Source organism: Camellia sinensis, chromosome 14, assembly GCF_055761805.1.
Source record: "Camellia sinensis isolate YWXY chromosome 14, ASM5576180v1, whole genome shotgun sequence".
NCBI classification, from domain to species: domain Eukaryota; kingdom Viridiplantae; phylum Streptophyta; class Magnoliopsida; order Ericales; family Theaceae; genus Camellia; species Camellia sinensis.
The window spans coordinates 72,237,793-72,258,910 of record NC_138974.1 but is presented as its reverse complement, the minus strand read 5'-3'; the positions used below and the strand labels follow the sequence as shown (position 1 = coordinate 72,258,910).

The following is a 21,118-nucleotide window of genomic DNA, read 5'->3' as shown; positions in this document are numbered from 1 at the left end:
AAGTCCAGAGAAATTTAAAAACTTATATTCACTTTTAAGATCACAAAAACAAAAACACATTAATATCAAATTAACAAAAATGCTAACTATTCCACACAAACTCAGAGAAACTCATAGAGAAGATCTGTTATGCTCACAAAACATTCAATTGAGAGAAAAAAAAACTAACAAACTTATAATAACATGTCCATAAAAAATTACAATTTTCTCTGTGATTTTCACTAGACTACTAACTTACAACTTTCTCTGTGATTTTCACTGAACTACAAACTTACAATTTTCTCTGTGATTCTATCTGCATTAGAAACTTATAATAATATGTCCATATGAGCTTATAAATTTCTCTGTGATTTTCGTTGGATTATAATAACAAACTTATAATTTTCTCTGGACTATACCAACAAAAGTGCAAAAAAAACAGAGAACAAAAAATGATAAGAAATTTACATTTATCTCTGGTTTGAAAAAATAGAGAACAAAACTTATCATTGATAAGTATGTTGATGAAAAACAGAGTACGAAAAATGAACTCTAAAAATCAAAATCAACTTCACTGTCAACTCTCTTTGAAATTGATAAAAAAACAGAGAATGAAAAATGAACTCCAAAAATCAAAATCAACTCTATCAAGCCAGCCTCTCTCTAAAATTGATCAATAACAGAGAAGGAAAAATCAACTCCAAAAATCATAAACAACTTCGCTGAGCTAGCCTCTCTTTTAAATTGATCAAAATTGAAAACAAAAACCTAATGCAAAATACACTTGAAAAACTAATATGAAATCAGAATCCTTACATAAAATTCAAAACAAAAATCGAAATCCATGTGGAATCTCCATCGAAAACATATCTGATTCAACTCCATTGAAAAACCTACATGATCAACACCACTGTAAAACCTACACAATCATAGCAATCTCCAACACTTACAAAATCCCTACGAAATCTCCACCGGAAAGTCCATCCCCATGAAATCTTATACAAACCAGCAATAGAATATTTAGTTCGCTAAAATCCAAACAAATTTATGTTATAAAGAAGGGTAAATCAGGTATTTTATAACGTAAAATAAGGTTAAGGGACCTTAGGCATCAAAAAAATATTATTGTGGACCTCTCCTCCTATCAAAAGTTGGGCAGGGATCTTAGACTAATTTTTCCTATATTTAATGGGTTATTGGATTTGGTGACCAGAGATGGAGGATGGATGGATGTGGTGATTTGTGATGGTGAATAGTTGAAGATGTTAGTTGGGATTAGTGGTTAGATGCCAAAGGACACGAATGGCAATAGGGCTGGGCGTAGGGTTATCTGAACCACACATGTATGGGCGGTTTCGCAAATACATTAGGGTAGGGTGCGGTTTGGATTTTATCTAATTTTCGGGTTACGGATGGGTTGCGGGTTTGAACCGCACTCGCCCAACCAGCCCGTATAAACCTTTTTTGTTTTGTTTTTTTGTTTTTCCCTTCAAATCCGATGGTTCATCTCATTTCATCTATAGACTATAACAAACGAACAAAAAAAAAAAAACCCTAACCTTAATCTATCTCTTAAACTCCAAAACACGAACTCACTCTATCATCTCATCAATCTGTCTCTCACTCTCACTCTCACTTTCGCATTTTTCATTTACACTGCACTGATCGACTCTCTCTCGTCGCAAGATCGACCGATCGACCTTACTCTCTCATCGCATCGATCGACCTCACAGGTAAGCCCCTCTCTCAGTCTCAGTCTCTGTCTTTCTCTCTCTCTCCCTGATCTTCGATTTTTTTCCCAACATATTAGATCCCTCTCTCTCTCTCTGATATGTCTCCCTCGCTCTCTCATCTCATCAGTCTCTTACTCTCTGGTTTTGCATCTGCACCGATCGACTCTCTCTCATCGCAAGATCGATTGATCGACATCACTCTCTCATCACACTGATTGACCTCACAGATAAGCCTCTCTCTCTTCGATCTTTGATCTGTCTCCCTCACTCTCTTATCTCATCAGATCTGTTTATTTTTTGCAATCAGATCTGTTATTTTTTTTTTGTAACAACAGATCTGTCTTTGAGAAGTGGAAATTGAATGTGTGTTTGTTTGAAATTAAATATGATTTTTTTTTTGTAGCAACAAATCTGTGAAAAAGTGAAAATTGAATATGTGTTTATGCAAACAGATCTGTCTCTGTTTTTTTTTTTTTTTTTGGGAATTGAATCTGTGTTTTTGGAATTAAGTCTGTGGTATTGGAATTAAATCTGTTGTTGAATCTATGAGAAGTAGAAATTGAATCTGTGTGTTTGTTTGGAATTAAATCTGATTTTTTTTTGTAGCAACAGATCTGTGAGAAGTGGAAATTGAATCTGTGTTTATGCAAATAGATCACTCTCTTTCTGTTTTTTGTTTTTTTTTTTTTTTGAATTGAATCTATGCTTTTGGAATTGAATCTGTGCTTTTGCAATGCTTCAACAGATCTGTGAGAGGTGGAAATCTGTTATTGAAATTGGAATTGAATCTGTATAAAATTGAATTTGTTATTCAAATTAAAATTGAATATGTGATTGTGTTGAATCCATATTGAATCTGTATAGAATTGAATCTGTATTGAATTTATTATTAAAATTAAAATTGAATCTGTGACTGTATTGAATCTGTTGTGTTTTTTATTTTATAAGTTTTAATTCATTAATTATTAATGTTGAAGCATTTTTAGAAAATGGAAGGAAAATGGTCCAAAATAAATATTGACAAAATGGGAAGAAAAAAAAAAAGGTTTAGAAACAAATTTTTGAAAAAAAGTCCAATCTGCAAACCGCCCGCACATCCGCGAACCCTATCCGTACAAACCGCAAACCGCATTGCGAGTGGTTACGGGTTAATTTTTTCCCAAACCGCATAAATGCAGACGGATTCAAATCGAGTCGCAAACCGTCTTAAACCAAACCGCGAACACCCTTAGATGGCAATATACCAAAATGTGATATAAGATTACGAGAAGGACTGCCCATCTCCTAGAGTTGCCAGAGGTTGTTTGGAGCTTGCCACCCATTGATAGCAGGCTAATGTGGTGGCTGGTGGTGGTAGCTAAAGGTGGTGGGTGAGAGGAAAAGTGAATTTTTTTTTTGTGTGTTTTCAAAAATTTTGAAAATTTTGAAATCAGTTTATTTTTTTTAAAATAAAAATGATATATCAAATATGTTTTTGTTTTCAGTTGAAAAAAATGAAAATAAAATTAGAAAACAAGAAACAAAATAGTGATGATTTTTTTTTAAACAAAAATTTAAACCAAACATATTTTTGTGGACTAATAGAATTATCAATCAAATTCCTAGCCCATGGACTAAAAACAAACATGGACTAAGGCCTCAAATTTTTATGGGTAAATTTTATTGATTTCTTGAAGAATATATAATAGGCCTGTTTGGTTTGATTTTGGGAGAGTTGTTTTTGAAATATTTTTTCAAATTTTGTTTGGTTTATGGTTTTTTTTAAAAATTTCTAAAATCACGCTCTCTCTTACATATCAATCAATCACTTTTTCTCTCACCTCTCCTTATCAATTACTCCATTCGTTCCAAAATATTAGTCTCTTATTTCATTTTTTATTTTTTCAAAATATTAGCCCTTTTTCAAAAATCAAGTACAAAAATAATATAAATTTTCTATTTTGCTCTTCTTTTAAATTTATTAACAGCATAAAAAGTACAATTATGATATTGATATTTCCCAAAAAATATACTATCAAAGGTAATTTTGAAAAATTAATTTTTTTAAAGTACAATAATTATGCTACAAAAAAAAATTGAATTCCCCCAAAAGGACCATTATTTTGGGACGGACAGAGTACTTTTTTTCTCACATATATTTACTCAATTACAACAAAATATCAAATTATCCCAAACTCCAAAACTCTAAAATTACTTTCAAAATATACAACCAAAAAAATCAAAAAAATTTCTAAACTCTGTAATTTTTTTTTTTTTTTGAAAATCACTCTAAAAAACAAACCAAACACACCTAATATGTTTTAACAAAGACATTTAAAACACACTTTTTATATGAAGTACTTCATGGACAAATTCATATTTAAACATAATTTTGAAAGATACAAAAGTTCAGGAAATTTTGAGTAAATATTTGAATTTTCCTTGATTTGGATAAAATAACAGATAAAGGGTAGGTATACAAAATTTTCTACTAAATGAATGATCAAATGTCTCATATGACAGTAAAATCCACTTGGTAAAAAATTTGAAACTTAAAACATTTTCATAGATAAATTCAATTTGATATAAGCTTTGAGTAAAGGCTTCAAGCATGTTGGTCACACTATTTATTCAGCCCTGTAAAGTCTCAACAAATTCATGTTCAGAACTTGTCCTCTCCAACCTTTATACTCCATGAACAACAACATGGGGCTAAACTTGATTTGTTGTGGTCAAGTGAGGATTATTGGACACAAATAAGCAGGTCACTTGAGGGGAGAGAGAGAGAGAGAGAATCAGCAACTTAAAAAGCCATTTTTGCAGTTTTCAACAACGCTATTTAATTTCTAACAGAAGTATAAAGACAAGACTAGAAAAGCTCTTCCCAAAATGCTTTTCCATATGCTCCAATGTTAACCAAGATCTGCCAAGTTTAATAGGAAGATCATGAAAGCAAAAAATGAAAAAAGAAAAGAAACGGTCACTACATCTAAAGTACTGCTATGAAAGCGTATTATACCAATCTAATTGAATAACCAAACTCTCGCAGTTTAAGGCTGTATTTTGGTTCAAGGATTTGGAGACGGATTTAAAAAGAGAAAGAGACAGGGAAAGAGAGAGAGAGAGAAAATATAAGTGAAATGTAAGTAAAATATATCTACATTTTACCTAGTTTCACACACTTCTCTCTTTTACTTTCCAAATCTCTCCCCAATTCCATAAATCAAACACAACCTAAAAAAGGGAGGGGGTTAAAGGAAGGACCCAAGTAATGTTCAATATTCACCGATCGAGACCTCCTTTTGCTCATGATCCTCATTCCGCCTTGTGCTTCTTTCTGGCTGATGTTCGAACGCCACTTGTACATCTACCCACCAACTTGAGAATCTCATCTATTAAAATCACTGGCAATGCAACTGCCAACACCAAGAACCATTCATTCAGGCTTAGAGGCACAATTCCAAAAACTTGGGCAAGGAAAGGCACATAAAGGATCAAGAAGTGCAGGCCAAACGAAATAGACATGGCCAGAAGGAGCCATGGATTAACCCACGGGGGCATTGTCACAAGGCTGCCGTCTTCAGACAGGGCATTAAGAGAATTAAACATCTCAATTGCGACCAAGACAGACAGAGACAGAGTCATTGCCTTTATTTTGCCTCTCTGGAAGTAATCACATGGATCTGCATCAAAATTGAACACTTGAGCGCCGGCCTTGAAAGGTGTTACTGAGAAATTCTCCCAGGAATGGCATTGACCCCAGTTGGAAAGTTGGGAATAGGTGACAAGACTGTGGCCATCTCCACTTAGGTCGATGCCAAGGAAAGAGTCGTGTGTGTACCAAATGATAAATATCCCCACAGTTGCAATCCCGACATAGAGTCCAATCACCTGCATCAAAAGTGAGAAAAAGTAAGCATAACAAATTTAACGAGTAACAATTTATTTCCAGCACCGAATAGGCTATTGAATATGGGAAGGAGAAAGTAGCTAGCTACAGTACCAGATAGCGGAATAAAATCCAAGGACTGATCAATGAGTCGTCACTTCTTCGAGGGGGCTTCTTCATAACATCCTTGTCTGGTGGATTGAATCCCAAAGCCGTTGCTGGGGGTCCATCGGTAACAAGATTGACCCATAGAAGCTGAACGGGAATCAGACCCTCCGGAATACCAAGAGCAGCTGTCAGAAATATAGAGGCAACCTCACCCATATTAGAGGAGATCATGTACCTGCGATGACAAAAAAGACATCAGGGCCATTGTAATATCATCATCATTGTCATTGTTATCCTTGCTACAAGGCTTGCTATAAACTAATAAATGCAAGGTTGTTATGGTGAGATTGGTAAAAACACATAAATTAGCAATTCTATAATCATAAAAATTGTATAGACAAAATAATTCAGTTCTTCATTAGCAAATCAAATTGTATTTATTTCAAAACAGATCCTTTTTTGCACAAAACACGTGTCCATACTAAAAATGCCATACGGAATGTAACACAAGAATGTCATTTTTTCAGGAACATGTAATATGATTGTTCAGATTCCCATAAAGAGGAAATTATGCAAATTCAAAATTAACCTTTCTAAATTAAAACCATCAAGCCAGTCTCATAGAAAAATCTGGTACAAAGCAACGAAGAACAGGAAGAGAAAAGGACCTGATAAATGCCTTCATATTGTTGTAAATAGATCTGCCTTCACCTACAGCGGCAACAATTGTGCTAAAGTTGTCATCTGCTAAAACCATGTCAGAAGCTTCCTTTGCAACCTAGAATGAGATAACACAGGAAATAAGAAATGATGAGACAAGAGAAGATAACCATAATACATGCATTGAAGGTGATCTAATGGTAGCACTAATTTCAAATGAGGGAAAACTTTTGAAATGGCTTGGTCAGGTGCAACTAAACACAAAGGCTACACAAATAAAAGAGAGCAATAAGGTGCACCTTGAAGGCCAAAAAAGGATGAGAAGGGAAAACATAAAGGTTTGTAATAACTGAAAAAGGCCTCGCGTTTTCTAGAAAATCATCCATTTTACACCAAACCCACCCCCACCCCCCCCAAAAAAAAAAAAAAAAAAAAAACATTTAGAGGTCATGCGAAGTTAAGTTGATAAATTTATTTTAGAACAGCTCCATGGGGCTTCTTGCATGTGCACTGAGCCACTGACATTCTTGCAACTATTGATATAAAACACATCCCGAAAGGCGATGATGAATGCAGCTAATCCTCATGCAACAAGTCAGTAAACTAATGGAAATTTTCGAAAAGTAGCAAAGCTCACTACCAAAAATAAGGTACAAAATCTGTTTGTAAGCATTCAAACCAAACATAGAAGGTAAAAACTTTTCTTCTATTTTCTAAATCAATATACTCTCTAATGCCATCTTTGCATTAAGATGTAATACATAGCAGCACAGGAAAAAAGAGAAAAAAGAAATACCTCAGTTCCAGCAATGCCCATTGCAATTCCAATATCAGCCAATTTCAAGGCTGGTGCATCATTGACCCCATCCCCAGTCATTGCAACTACTTCACCATCTTCTTTAAGAAATCTCACTATTTCTTGTTTATGCCTTGGTTCTGCCCTAGAAAAGAGCAGCCCTCCACTTTGCCTTAGATGACTTTTGGGGTCACGAAGATCCATAAACTCTCTTCCTGTCAAGCTTTTTAAACTGATGTCCTCATCTGGTCCAAATACACCTATCTCACGACAGATAGCTTCTGCTGTATTTTTGTTATCTCCTGTAATAACCATTACTTGAATGCCAGCAGCTCTGCAGTCCTCAATGGCTTCACGAACTTCTTTCCGAGGAGGATCCTTTAACAAGATGAAAATACGTTATGCAGTTTTGTCATAATTTTCTTAATCCTTACTAGAAACAATAAATAAAGGGAAATAATGACGATGTGTTTGAGGAATGAAAAGCAAACGTGCTAACTCACTCTTAGCCCAGCAAAGCCAACAAAAATGAGTGTACTTTCAATTGAAGAATAGTTAGATGGATTAAGCAAAAGCTGATGCGCTGGATGGTCTTCATCGCCATCATATGTAGCAAACTCAGGAAGGTTCTCCTTGTAGGCAAAACCCAAACAACGTAATGCACTTGAGGACATTTCCTGCAGGCTTCGTAAAATAGTATTTTTTGAAGTCTGATCCAGTTCCACAATTGAACCATCAAGCAATTGAACAAATGAGCTTCGTTCCAACACATTTTCTACTGCACCCTGCCACAATGAAGCACCTGGTTTTAAGTCCCAAATGCCTCTATAAAACAACACTGAGGAAAATAAAAGGATTTCCATTGACAACAGATTCATGCAGACTGTCAGATAGAATTGCCAACAAAACAGATTAGGGTCAACTGGACTCATTATGGTAGACAATTAATGCATGAGGGGAATAGGCATTGAACGAAACACCCCTATATAATTTAATCGCTTACAGAACCGAACTTCTGGAAAAATTTAATGAGAGAGATAGGGTGATAAGTCATTGAATGTATACTCCATTAATATAACTACTCCGAAGGATCACTTGTAAAATGCAATTCAGAATCTCCAAACATAACTAAAATGCACATACATATGCAGAATGGCACCAAAAACCAACTACAAGCAAACCCATAAACCTACATGTGGAGGATCTTCATTGATTCTGATGAAACGATGACGATATTAGTTGGCCTTGATAGTAGTTACAAATCAAGAGAAATTTTTTTGCTACAATTAAACTTATGTTTAAAAAAGGGAAAAAGTTATCATGGTAATCTAAAGAACACACATGCTGAGTGTGCCTTTCTCTAACACACCCCACAGGAAAAAACCCTATAGGATGGCTACATTTGATTAAGCACTGCATGGTCATCAAACAGTTAATTTTTCACATCAAAATTCCATTAGATAGAATCAATCATACCAGTCAAAGATAAGCACTCTACTTGACCGAAATTCATCGTATTTGATATATGCTATTCAACCATTGCATTTACTTCTAGGTGTTTTGTTCTGATCTTTACATGTGGAAGTGTGTTAGAGAAAGACACATGTGCCATGTGTGTTCTTTGGTGGCCAAGGTGAACTAATCAGAAGGAGAGTGCGTGACAAACCATGAGCTCTACCGCATGGCTAGACTTACTTTTTATAAAATTTCAAAAAAAATCTTTCAAATAAGGTCTCTGATTCCTGTAGTCCATAACCTCAGGTGTATGCAAGTAACAATTTTCATAATTAAATGACATTATTTTCTTGTATGGCCAAGAAATTAATTTTCTGTTGAAATTATGCTAATATGTCCAATTTTAGGTACATGAAAATTCATGTATGCTGACTTAATGCAAGGAACACGTGGCCTAGTCCAATCCAACTTTATTTAGCAATTATATACTTACTAAAGAAACTGTTTGTTATTTGAAATATACTTCATCAAGATATTAACATTCAAGTAAGTCATAAACAGAGTATGATGTAATAATTAATCTAATTACTCTGCTTTGGGTGTTGTATTGATGATATTGTAGCCTATACTTGAACAACTGTAGCTGTGTTGAATTATTTAATTATATATAGACACTGTCTCTATCTGTCTGCATGTAATGTCCATTAAATATCACATCATTGCTACTCTCATACTGTAAAGGCATTCTAAACAGAAATTAAAATTACCAGGTCTTGTAGCCAAACAAGAAATTTAACTACCACCGTGTGTTACGTAGTAAAAGATTATAAAATATACTCCGCTAAGCAAGAGTGCAAACAGTTGGAAAATGATTGCAAGTCAAAAACTAGACCACTGTGTGAATCCTTTTAAAAGTTAAATAACTTAGTGCTTCCAGATCAGTGTTAGAAGTGCAGAAATTGTAGCAAGATTCCATGGTCCATCAACCCTTTTTCTGTCTGTTCATTGGGCACCCATTCATCATACTCTTCCCCATTAAAGTTCCAAGTAAATTTGTTGACAATCTATCTCGCATGCAAGTTGAAGTAGCAAAAACTACTAGAACAGACAAAGAGACAAAAAAAAAATTGAAACAAAGATTAAAATGTTGGAACCGCATTTTATAGTTTTGCAATTCTTATCAGAAAATCACTTTCTCCTGTGTGACAATATATCAAAGTCAAAAACTATAAAACTCTACGTGGCTGCATGAAAGAAGAGTGAGGGAGGCAAAAGGTGGTGTATGCACCTTTACAAGCAATGACTTTCTTCCTGAGCTGGAACTCACTATAACTCCCATCGATTTCCTATCACGGTCAAACTCAAGAGTGGCAATCCGTTTTTCAATCTTACTCCACGTCCGACAACAACCTTCAATTACATAAAATTAAATGGAACACATTAGCAGCCACATAAACATGTTTAGTAAACAACATAAACATAAGTTCTAATTGTAACTTACGTAGAACATCACCATAACCTTTAGATGTAACAGAATCCAGTCCATCGGGAAGTCCCATTTTCTCAACCATAACCTGAAAAAACATAAACAGAATCCAATCCATCAGGAAGTCCCATTTTCTCAACCATAACCTGAAAAAACATAAACAATCATGATGATAAAATTGCTTCAGCTCAATATTTATTGCTTTGTAGCAACTTCAACTTAGCACCTCTCTGCAAACAATTTATGTAGTACGGTGTCTCATGTTTATGACATAGCAAAGCATGGATTATTGACACAAATGGATGAAACTAATGTTTTAAAGGGTAAATCCAGCCTCAATACTCTAAGCAATTTGGGGAATATGACACTAGATTCCGGTGTTTTTTATTTCTTTCTTTTTTTTCCTGTAATTTAACTATAAAGGCAAACTTGATCTTAAACCACAAGAAACAAAACTATAAGATCTAACCTTCAAAGCGGCCTCAGTAGGCATTCCAGTAGCTACATAATGATTCACAGCTTGTTCAATGCCGGCGTCATTGCACACAGCAGCAATCTTTGCAATCATTTGGAGATTGGCATCTATTCTACCCACAGGCCAGTCTTGAATTTTTCCATCCAAAGGATTATATGTGGTCCCTTCCACATTAAAAATTCGGACAGCATTTGCCCTGGGACCCATAGCCACAAGCTTTGCTGTCGCCATCTGATTCGTAGTCAGGGTACCTGTTTTATCAGAACAGATCACGGTTGTGCAGCCAAGAGTTTCAACACTAGGCAATTTCCGAACAAGGGCATTCTTCTGAGCCATCTTCCTCGTGCCAAGCGCCAAACATGTCGTGATAACAGCAGGTAAACCTTCAGGAATGGCAGCTACCGCCAGTGCCACTGCAATCTCAAAGTAATATGTGCACTTTTCAAAAGAGAATTTGAAATTCCGGGGCCACCCATCAACAGACTCCCAAGTGAGAAAGTATTTCAAATTAATAAGCCACACCAATAAACAAATAACCCCAATTATAGCAGTGAGAGCCTCTCCAAATTCATTCAATTTCTTCTTCAATGGTGTTTCATCCTCGTTCTGGGAGGCCTCATGGATCTGTGAATGAACCTTGCCTATCTCTGTATTCATTCCTATCTGAGTAACCAAGCAAATACAATTCCCATTCACTACCGTCGTCCCTGCAAACACCATACATTTCTTCCCCTGAATTTCAGAATCTTCAGGAACAGGTTTGGTTGTCTTGCTAACAGCCTCACTCTCTCCAGTCAGTGACCCCTGCTCGAGCCGCAGGGTCGAGCTAATTAAAGTTAAAACCCTCATATCAGCAGGAGCTTTGTCACCAACCCGAATCTCGACAATGTCCCCAGGAACAAGTTCTTTCGCAGGCAAATTCGTAATCTTTCGGCCATCACGTAACACAGTTGCTTGCTCTGATTGGATTTCTTTGAGAGCCTCTAATGCTTTCTCAGCGTTGTTCTCTTGCCAAACCCCAACAATTGCGTTCACAATCAAGATCAAAAAAATCACCAAAGGCTCCACAAACGCCGTGATTTCCATCTCGCCGCCTTCATCACCATCATACCAAGCCAGCACAAACGATACCACCGCAGCAACAAGTAAAATCCTAACTAGAGTATCGTTAAACTGATCCAAAATCAATCTCAAAATCGACGGCCCTTCGTGCCTCTCCAACTCATTCCATCCGTAGATCTGCCGCCTCTTCTCCACTTCATCGGCCGGCAATCCGTACTCACGATTCACCTTATACTCCTCCTCGCATTCTCTCACATCCTTCGCCCAAGCCGCGAATACTTCTCGGCTCGACGATGATTTCGAGCCAAAACTCTCGCTTTTCCCATAATCTTGCCCTCCTTTTCCCATCAAAACTCCACAATTTTCACACCAACCAAACAAAAAATCAATTCAAACAGTTTCACCTGAAATTTCATAAATCTAAATACTTAAATATCATGCTCTGATTACACAAATTCATAACCATAACAACAAATCTGATAACCAAAAGATCTAGAACAATTTCCTATACATATAAATCAATCAATATCAAATATACAACAAATTCACATAAATCAATCAATGTCAATACATATACAACAAATTCGCATAGATTTAAAACTGTTGAAGTGATAGGGTTCAAGATTACCAGAATTATTGGAAAAGAGAGATAGGGAGTGCGCTCTGAGTAGTAGCTTTTGTTGTGTTTTCTCTCTCTATAAACAGAGGAGTGAGAAAAACCAGAGATCCGTGCGCTGTTCTGTTATATATAAAAGACAATCGGAGCGCTACAATGGAGTCCCTCCAGGGCTTCCTCATGTTGCCCGTCGCTATACGAATTCGCTTTTGAGACTAATCGTGTTCCACATAAGTGCATCCAATGGTCCAACGCCACGTAATGAAAGTGACAAAGATGTCCCATGATGATCGCTTTTTAAGTTTATTTTATGACGTGGCATGCGATTAGTGGTGGTTGGAATGAGAAAAAGTTTGTGCGTTGCACGCTGAACTGAACTGTTAATTAAATAAAGGGGCCAACTACCTTACCCTTGATATTAGTTAAATTACGAATTTTCTACTAAGGTTTCAGAAATTGCAATTTTGCTCTCAAAGATTTTATTACATTTTGCTCCCAAAGTTTTTATTGGTATAACAATTTAACCATTGTCATTAACTAAACGTTAAGAATCATGTTGCCATCACCAAAATATATATTTATAGGTGATATTGTCCTTGGTATCTTTCCAAAACACCAAACAACATGATGTAACTTGACACCTCTTTGATAAGTTAACAAAATTTATAAAAGAATTACATTAGACGGAAAAAAAAAATAATTAAGTTTTTCAAACCATGCTTGGCTTGTTAGAATTTTTTTTTTGAAAAAATGAAAACTAATTTAATAAAAATAGATAGGAAAAAACATATGTTTGAAATGATCTAAATAAGTGCATTTTTTGACTTTTTATAAAATATGGGTTGGGTTTGGTTTGGGTTTGAAGTAATGGATTAGAGAGGTGATGTGACTTAAATAAGATGATGTGACTTTTTGACTTTTTAACTTTTTTCAAACATATCAAACCAAGCCTTAATTTGTAAAAATTATTTCTAACCAATCAAAAGATAAAATTATATAAAATTGATAATTATTTTTTATTTTTATTTCTTAAAAAAATTAATTTTTTATTTTAAAAAAAATTCTAAAAATCAAACCAAATATAACCTAAAAATCTTTTTAATAAGCTATTTCTTACGTTGGTAACTTATTTAATTATTTATTATTTTATAATATTTTCACCATCTAATAAGTGTTTTTTCATTTTAATTTTACATTTCATAACTTATTTAATTAATTAATTTTGTATTCACAATTTATTAAGTTAATTTGCTATTTTTTGAGATTTTTTTGTTTTTTGTTTTTTGGGGGGTGAACAGTTATTTTTTGGGTAATAAATAATTACCATAGAATCCTCTGCAGCGTGGAAAGAATGAAGAAACACTCAAATAGTTTGAAATTAAAATATTAGCTTAGAAAAATTCAATATATTATCTTTCTTTTTTTCTTTTTTTTTTGTATTAAATGGATTTTTTTTTAAAAAAAAAAATTTACACAAATTTTATATTTTTTAAATATATCTAAATTAAATTGATCTAATCTAGATATAATGGTGAAAAAAAAAATTACATTCATATATAAAAATTTATACAAAAAATATAATAAAAATATTGCGATAGTGATATTATTGTAAATATATAAGTCATGTTTATGAATGTTTTATTTTAAAGTGAAAGGTCACCATTCAACTCTATCATTGTGTTTGAAAATTATATATAAAATTTATGTTTGTATATCATTACTCATTAACAATATGTTCGTATATAATTTAATAATGGAAAGTTATACAATGTAGTCATGATGATAGGAAGAAGAAATGGTAGAAAATGGCAAGATGGTCATTTAGAAAATTTTAAGTTATGACATTAGCAATTTATGAGGTAATTTGTAATAAGATTACAAATCTCAGGGAAGAAAATATAAATTTTCAAGTGTGAGGGGATCCGTATTAAACAAAAACTTCAGAGGTGTCAGTGTAATTTATCCAAGGACATTTTAGTCAATTTACTATCTCTGTAAACGACGTTAATTACTGTAGGTAAGATGTAATTTTTGAAATCTCAGGAAAATTTGTAATTTAGGGAAACCTCAAAGGAGGTATAGGTAATTTACCCTAAACAAAGTGATCGGGAATAATTAATATTTTAGGAAATTTCCACGAACCTTCCTCTTTATTAAAAAAATGGGAATGCGCAATAATGAGGCCTTAGATTCACCATATTCTTTGTTAAATACGATAGAATAATATATTCTTTGTTTAATTAAATATATATGTATAATACGATAGAATAATAATAATATACAAATAAAATATATACGAAGGGGCGTTTTGATATTTTTTAGCTTTTTAGTTTTTTTGAGTCACATCATTAATTTTTTTACTTTTTTTTATATAAAAAAGTTAAAAAATCATTAAAAAATTAATTTTTTTACCAATTTCTCAAAACACTACGAAATGATGTGTTATATTATGGTTTTTTTTATTTAGGTCTCGTTTGTCAATTATATGTTTTAGCTAAAAAGTCAAAAAGTTATTATAAGTTATCACATCACTCTCTCTACTTTTTTATACATTTTTTTGTAAAAAATAAAAAATTACTAAAATAACTTATTCTTAAACGAGATCTAATGAAATCCTTCACCTATATTATTATTATGGCTAAATATTAAATTTAATAATTATATCACGAGATATTATTACCATTCAATGAGTAATTTTAATTTACGATAGAAATCACAATAATGTTAGATTAGGGGGAGATAAGACTTTTTCACTTAATTCTTTTGTAATTTTTTTCAGTCAGTGACATCTTGTAGGAGGTATCACTATTATACTTAATATTTTTTTTATTATTATTACATTATTTTTATTATAAATTTTGTATAAAATTCTATAAACATATTATAATATACATTTTAATTTTGTTTTCATGCGGAGAAAGAAGGTATCTTTGTGCAAAAGTTAAAGTCCCAAAAGGGTTATAAACCACATGATTAAGCAACATCCCAATCATGTTGGTTACTACGACGGGATCGGACGTACATTTGGGTCATAATCTTGTTTTGCACAAAGACAGCAAGATATAAAATAATTTAGGAGTGGCCCCATGTATTATAAAAATTAAATTAACAGCTGTGGTTGGATTGCGGTTTAAGTTGGACTAGTAAGTATTATGAATGTGAACCAAGACTATTAAGAATCATGTTTATTAAAACATCCAAAAAAACAAAAAAAAAAAATTTATGGCATGAGATTTTTTACTCCAAAACTTTTTTCGTTCTACTCAATTAATAAATCACGCTTCAAGATTTACATAATTCAAATTATTAGTATAATTTGATGATTATAAATGCATTGAATTACGAAACAACTCAATTTGAAAACAAAAAATCATTGTCAAAAATTTGTAATATGAGAAAATTAAAGTGCATAAAAAAATTTACATAATAAGACACAATTATAAAACAAAAAGTGAGCCTACATGTGAATCCCACTTATATGAGTTATATACTTTTGAAAAATGTTTAAGATCTACAAAAAAAAAAATCTCCCACAATTTGATCCATAATAATGTGATGTAATACATGTCAATTTTTAATTTGTTACATATTCAATTATGTAAGATCTATTTCTATTGTCACATCACTATAGATAAATTTAATGGTCTAATTTATGAATTTCTAGCATTACGCTATACTTTTATCTTGCACATCTCTTATAATATTCATCCTTATAACTCAAATATTTTTAAGAGTTTTTTTGGGTAAGTAAAATATTTTTAAGAGTTTGATAGATCCATTTAGAATATTGGGAGTCTCATTCCACCTAACCCATAGATTGGGAGTCTCATTCCACTCGATTCCATGTCTTTGTCAAGATGTGGACCTTTACCTTCCTTGCGAAACTGTTGAGCAGCCACAAGACAATTATGGTGAGAGACACCAAATGAAGTCAAGGTGATAAAATAGAAAATGTTCCCCAAGTTTAAATATATATAAACTTGCGAAAATTTGACAAACGGATTTTGTTTCGATTATTTGAAATATTTATTTTATAAGATTTTTCGTATATATTAATCATAAAAAAATTTATATCAATTTGATAATCTTAATTTTTTCATTTTGTCATGTTTGACTAAAACAATGAATTATCTATTTTCAATTACATAGTTGTCATTCATTTTTTTAGAGAACGTGATAGAATAAAATTATTATGATTATCGAATCAACTTAATTTTTTTTAAATAAATAATATATATTGAAGGCCAAACAAAATGTACAATTCTAATTATTAAAATAAGACTTGTCAGAATTAAATTTGATGAAAGCCTTAACCCAAACTGGCCTTTTCCCAACCCTCACTTGCTCAACCCCTCCTTGGCTATTGCATCTGCCATCAAATGGCAACATCTCTCTCCATCTAGGCAACCACGCCCCTCTCCACCATCCGCTATCTCTTGGCTCCCCCCCAAATCTAACCTTTTCAAACTCACTACCGATGGTGCCTCAAAAAACAGCCCTGAGCTTGCCGCTGTTGGAGGTATCATTAGGGACTGGATGGGTAAATGGATTTTTGGTTTCTGCCGCAACATTGGCCACTCATCCAGTATTGAAACTGAACTTTGGGCCATGCGAGATGGTCTAAAACTTGCTCTTGACCTTAATCTCACAGAAATAGAAGTGGAAATAAATGCAACCATCATGCAAAATCTCATTCTTGGCAATTCTAACCATTGTCATCAACTTAGTAATCTCATTCATGACTACAGGTACCTCCTGGACCAGCTTAGAACCTCGACTATTAGCCATACTTACCGCGAAGGAAACAAATGCCCAGACTTGCTTGCCAACGAAGGATTCAATCATAAGGTTCTACTTGTTTTTTCTTCTATTCCTAATTGTATTTCCTTTCAAATTTTTGAAGACGCTAGGGGTACTTTTTACCTTAAAAATGTAACTGCTTAACTATTATCAATCTAATTTCCATCTTTATTACCCAAAAAAAAAAAAAAATTTTTTTTGTTTGAACGCAAGAGTTTGAGAGTGTACACATTGACAATTGGGTCGCCTTCATGGGTTGAATCAGTGGGACGGAACAAAATGTCTCATAGATTACATATAAATCTGCGTGAATTAGGAGAACAATGTGACTTAGGATTCAACGCAAGTATATTATTAAAAGCAAATGTGTTTTGGCGTGTGACAGGTTTCTTTTACAAAATTGAAGCAATCTTTCATGTTTTTTCATTATTGAAATCTCTAAAGTACGGAAGAAAAATGATTTCATTAAATATTGTTAATGTGTATATTTAAGTTTATCATTATTCTGTATCACAAAGAATATATAATTATTTTAAAATTTATTTATTTATTTATTGATAATTTAGTTTCAGGATCTAATGAACTTGAGACATTAAATTTTATTCTCAAATTTTTACCACTACAGCAATCTCCTAAGATTAGATAAAAGCAATCCTATCATTCTATATACATCATATAATTATTGTGATAAATCTTTGGGTGGCAAATAATTTGTCAAATAGTTTTTTTTTTTGTGTTAGTTTTTGATTTTTTAGAATAAGAAAATAAAAAGAAATTAAACACTTTTAACATGGTTTGAATTGAAGGGAGGAGATGCAAAAGAAAATGTTAGTTGTGGTAGGTGAACGTGGAAGGAGCCGGGATGGTAGCAAAGGTACGTCCTCCTTTTGTTTGCTTAAAAAATATTTAGGGGTTGTTTGGGAATTGTTAGTATATTTTTTTGACTTTTTTATTAAAAAAATATGAAATATGAATTGAAATTGAAGTGATATAATAAAAAAGTGATATAATTCAAATAAAATGATTGTAAATAAGATAATATACCAAAGCATATGCCAAACGAGCTCTTAATTAAGAAAAATGAAAGACTATTTTTCAAAATCTTTTTTGTTTGTTTGTTTAGTTAAACAATAACTAAAAAGAAAAAGGAGATATATATGGGGTGTTTGGGAAGAAGTTTTTTGGTTTTTAGGGTTAAAATAATATTAAAAGACAAAATAAGTTTAAATAAATAATAAGATAAAATGTTACATTAAATTTATAATCATTTTATTTTATTTTCTCACAAATATCACATTTAATTATAAAAAAATTCAACTCTCTTTCTAAACATAATTATTTTATCCTATTAAAATAATCAAAAATTAAAAAATTTATTAAAATAACCAATTTTTTAAACGCAACCATAAGTTAAATATGTAACACCGCAACAAGTGTATAGCGTGAATTATTAAAAAAATATAATGGGCTTGTTTGGTTTATATTTGAGAAACATGTTTTGAGATAAAAAGTACGAAAATTTGTTTGGTTTGATTTTTTTTCAAAAGATGTTTTGAAAAATTATTTTGAGAGAGAGTTTTGAAAAAAATGATTGATTTGATGTGTATGAGAGAAAGATTTGTTTGAAAAACTTGTAAACCAAACAAGTTTTGGAAAAAAAATTTTGGAAAAATTTGTTTAATTTGACTACTTTTAAAAACTTATTTGTAGAGAATTTTTCTCAAAATTTTTTGAGAAACACAAATCAAACAAGGCCAATATTTTTATTACACTACTTTATCGTCTTACGTTTCTTCACCCAAAAAAAAAAAAAAACTCACAATGTGAACCTCTCTCCTGTCAAAACCCTCTATTGTCCAAACATAGGGACAGGAATATCTTCTTTTTCAAATGTTGTACTTTTTTTTCCTTTATTAGTTACTTTTTCTCCCAATCCTCCAATCCAAACAGAGGGTACATTTAACATTTACCTATCTGGCATTTTTGAAAATTAAATTAATTAATTTACCTAACAAGAACTTGGCTAAGCCAAAAGTTGCAAACTACCAAAATCACTTTAAAAAAGAAAAGAAAAAAAAGAGTAAAAGCTACTATGCATACCTTTTATCATAAGAAATTTACAAATATTTATATTGTTATATTAATTTGTGAAAATGTTACAAACCATTGTATTTTTGTAATGGAATAACTTTTTTGGTAATAGTGTTTATTATGAAATATTGTGATTATATCATGGATATTACAAAAGGTGTATAAGATATATATATATATATATATATTTAAATAAATACCATAGCAGCGTTAAAAAATAAAAAATTAAGAAATTTTAAAAGATTGGTCTAGTGAGTGCAGTTTGGGATCTAAAAGCATACTCAAATTAGACACTATCAATTTTTTAGGACTAAGCCGGCGGACTCTACTTAATATTTGTTCGACGTATATGGAGAGAACAATTTGCATGAATTTTAATTTTAATCAAGATGCACATAAGGTCAGATCATTAAAAAAATAAAAAAAAGTAAGTAGTGTTAAAGAATTATATCCAGATCTAATTTTCCTACTCTATTCACCTTCCAGGAAACTACTTAGAAGCAGACTTCCGGGTTTCGAAAAGCACGAGCATTCTCAGCTGGTAGAAAAGTAAAAGCATTGTCAGACATTTCTTGGCTGTGATGGTCTCCCTCGGCTAACTTGCTTACAATAATTTATTTATTTATTTTTAATGAGTTGTGTTATATAAATAAAAAATAAAATTATATATAAAATAAAGATTATTTGAGTTTGATAGGTTTATTTTGAGATTAAACTTGATAATTTGAACCATTCATATTTTAAGACTCAATAAATGAAATATTTATGAAAAAATAAAGATAATAAGATATTGGTAGCTATATATTTGAATCACATTTGTTTTCGAAAAAAATAGATGATACTTATAATTTCAATAATACCCTTCATTTTTTATGATACAAATATGATTTAAATATATATTATCAGTGTCCGATTATTTTTATTTTTTATAGAAATATTCTACTCAACAAGTTTTAAAAGTAAAACTGTTTGGACCACCAAAGTTGGCTAAAAAATGATCTTACTAAGTCCAAATGTTTTCTCAACTTGAGAAAACCAAATTAAGGCCTCGTTTGGGAACCCTTCATATTACTCAAAAAGTCCAAAAGTTACTAAGTTAGCCAAAAAGCTAACAACTCATATCAAAAAGTCAAAAATTCTCATTTCTCTCTACTTTTTGCACATCTTTTCGTAAAAAGTCAAAAAGTCATTCTAAACATATTAATTTTTTTTATCTCATATTTTAGCCAAATAACTAAAAAATTATTAAATTAGCCTATTCCCAAACGAGGCCGAAGATCTTCCAAACTCAAAAATCAATACAAAATGATGTGAGAGGTTTCCATTTTATCATTTTATCATAGAAGATGTCATTTGCTTTCCCTTCTAATCTCTCAAATCAAGCAGAGAGTGCTTTTACCATTTATCTATTTTAAAATCATTTTCGAAAATCAAATATTTATTTTACCTAACAAAGAATTGTTTGGGCAAACAAGAAGTTGAATACTACCACTAAAATAAAAAATAAAAGAATAGAAATTTAAGAGTGATAAAAAAAATATATATAAGAAAAATTGATGTTATGTCTATTTTTATGAGTTTATATGATATTAAATCCAATGATTGATCTGTTTGATCTGTTTTGATTTTGAAAACATGATTAATAAAATATATTGGTAAGATGTACAAATCATTATTCTAAAATACTTTTTCTATTTTTATTTTCTCTTTCTATTCTCACACATTAATATCAATTATTGTCCTCACTAAAAATATTCACCGATGCCATAAAAGACATCGACAGTCGGCGGCGAAAGACATGAAATAAGATAAATGGGTGGATATGTAAACGGATAAATAAATAGATGAAATTAATATATTCTTTTAAATTGTTATTATTCCTATAAAAAAAAAGGAATAAAATTAGGACAATTACGTCAAAAAATTCAAATTTAAATTGTTGGTGCAAGTGCCCAAAAATATATTAATGCCAAGTTTAGGAAGACTAAA

At 31.9% G+C, this 21,118-nt stretch overlaps 1 protein-coding gene across 1 annotated transcript; it reads right to left on the bottom strand.

Moving 5' to 3' along the window:
• Positions 1–4,505: 4,505 nt before the first annotated feature.
• On the bottom strand, positions 4,506–12,595 carry LOC114321089 (calcium-transporting ATPase 1, endoplasmic reticulum-type). Its single transcript, XM_028268229.2, has 9 exons — positions 12,251–12,595; positions 10,555–12,026; positions 10,101–10,173; positions 9,888–10,009; positions 7,648–7,929; positions 7,145–7,522; positions 6,357–6,466; positions 5,695–5,923; positions 4,506–5,582 (listed from the first exon to the last, which is right to left on the bottom strand). The coding sequence occupies exons 2-9, from the start codon at positions 11,968–11,970 to the stop codon at positions 5,007–5,009; spliced, it is 3,186 nt and encodes a 1,061-aa protein (XP_028124030.1). The 5' UTR covers positions 11,971–12,026; positions 12,251–12,595; the 3' UTR covers positions 4,506–5,006.
• Positions 12,596–21,118: the final 8,523 nt, after the last annotated feature.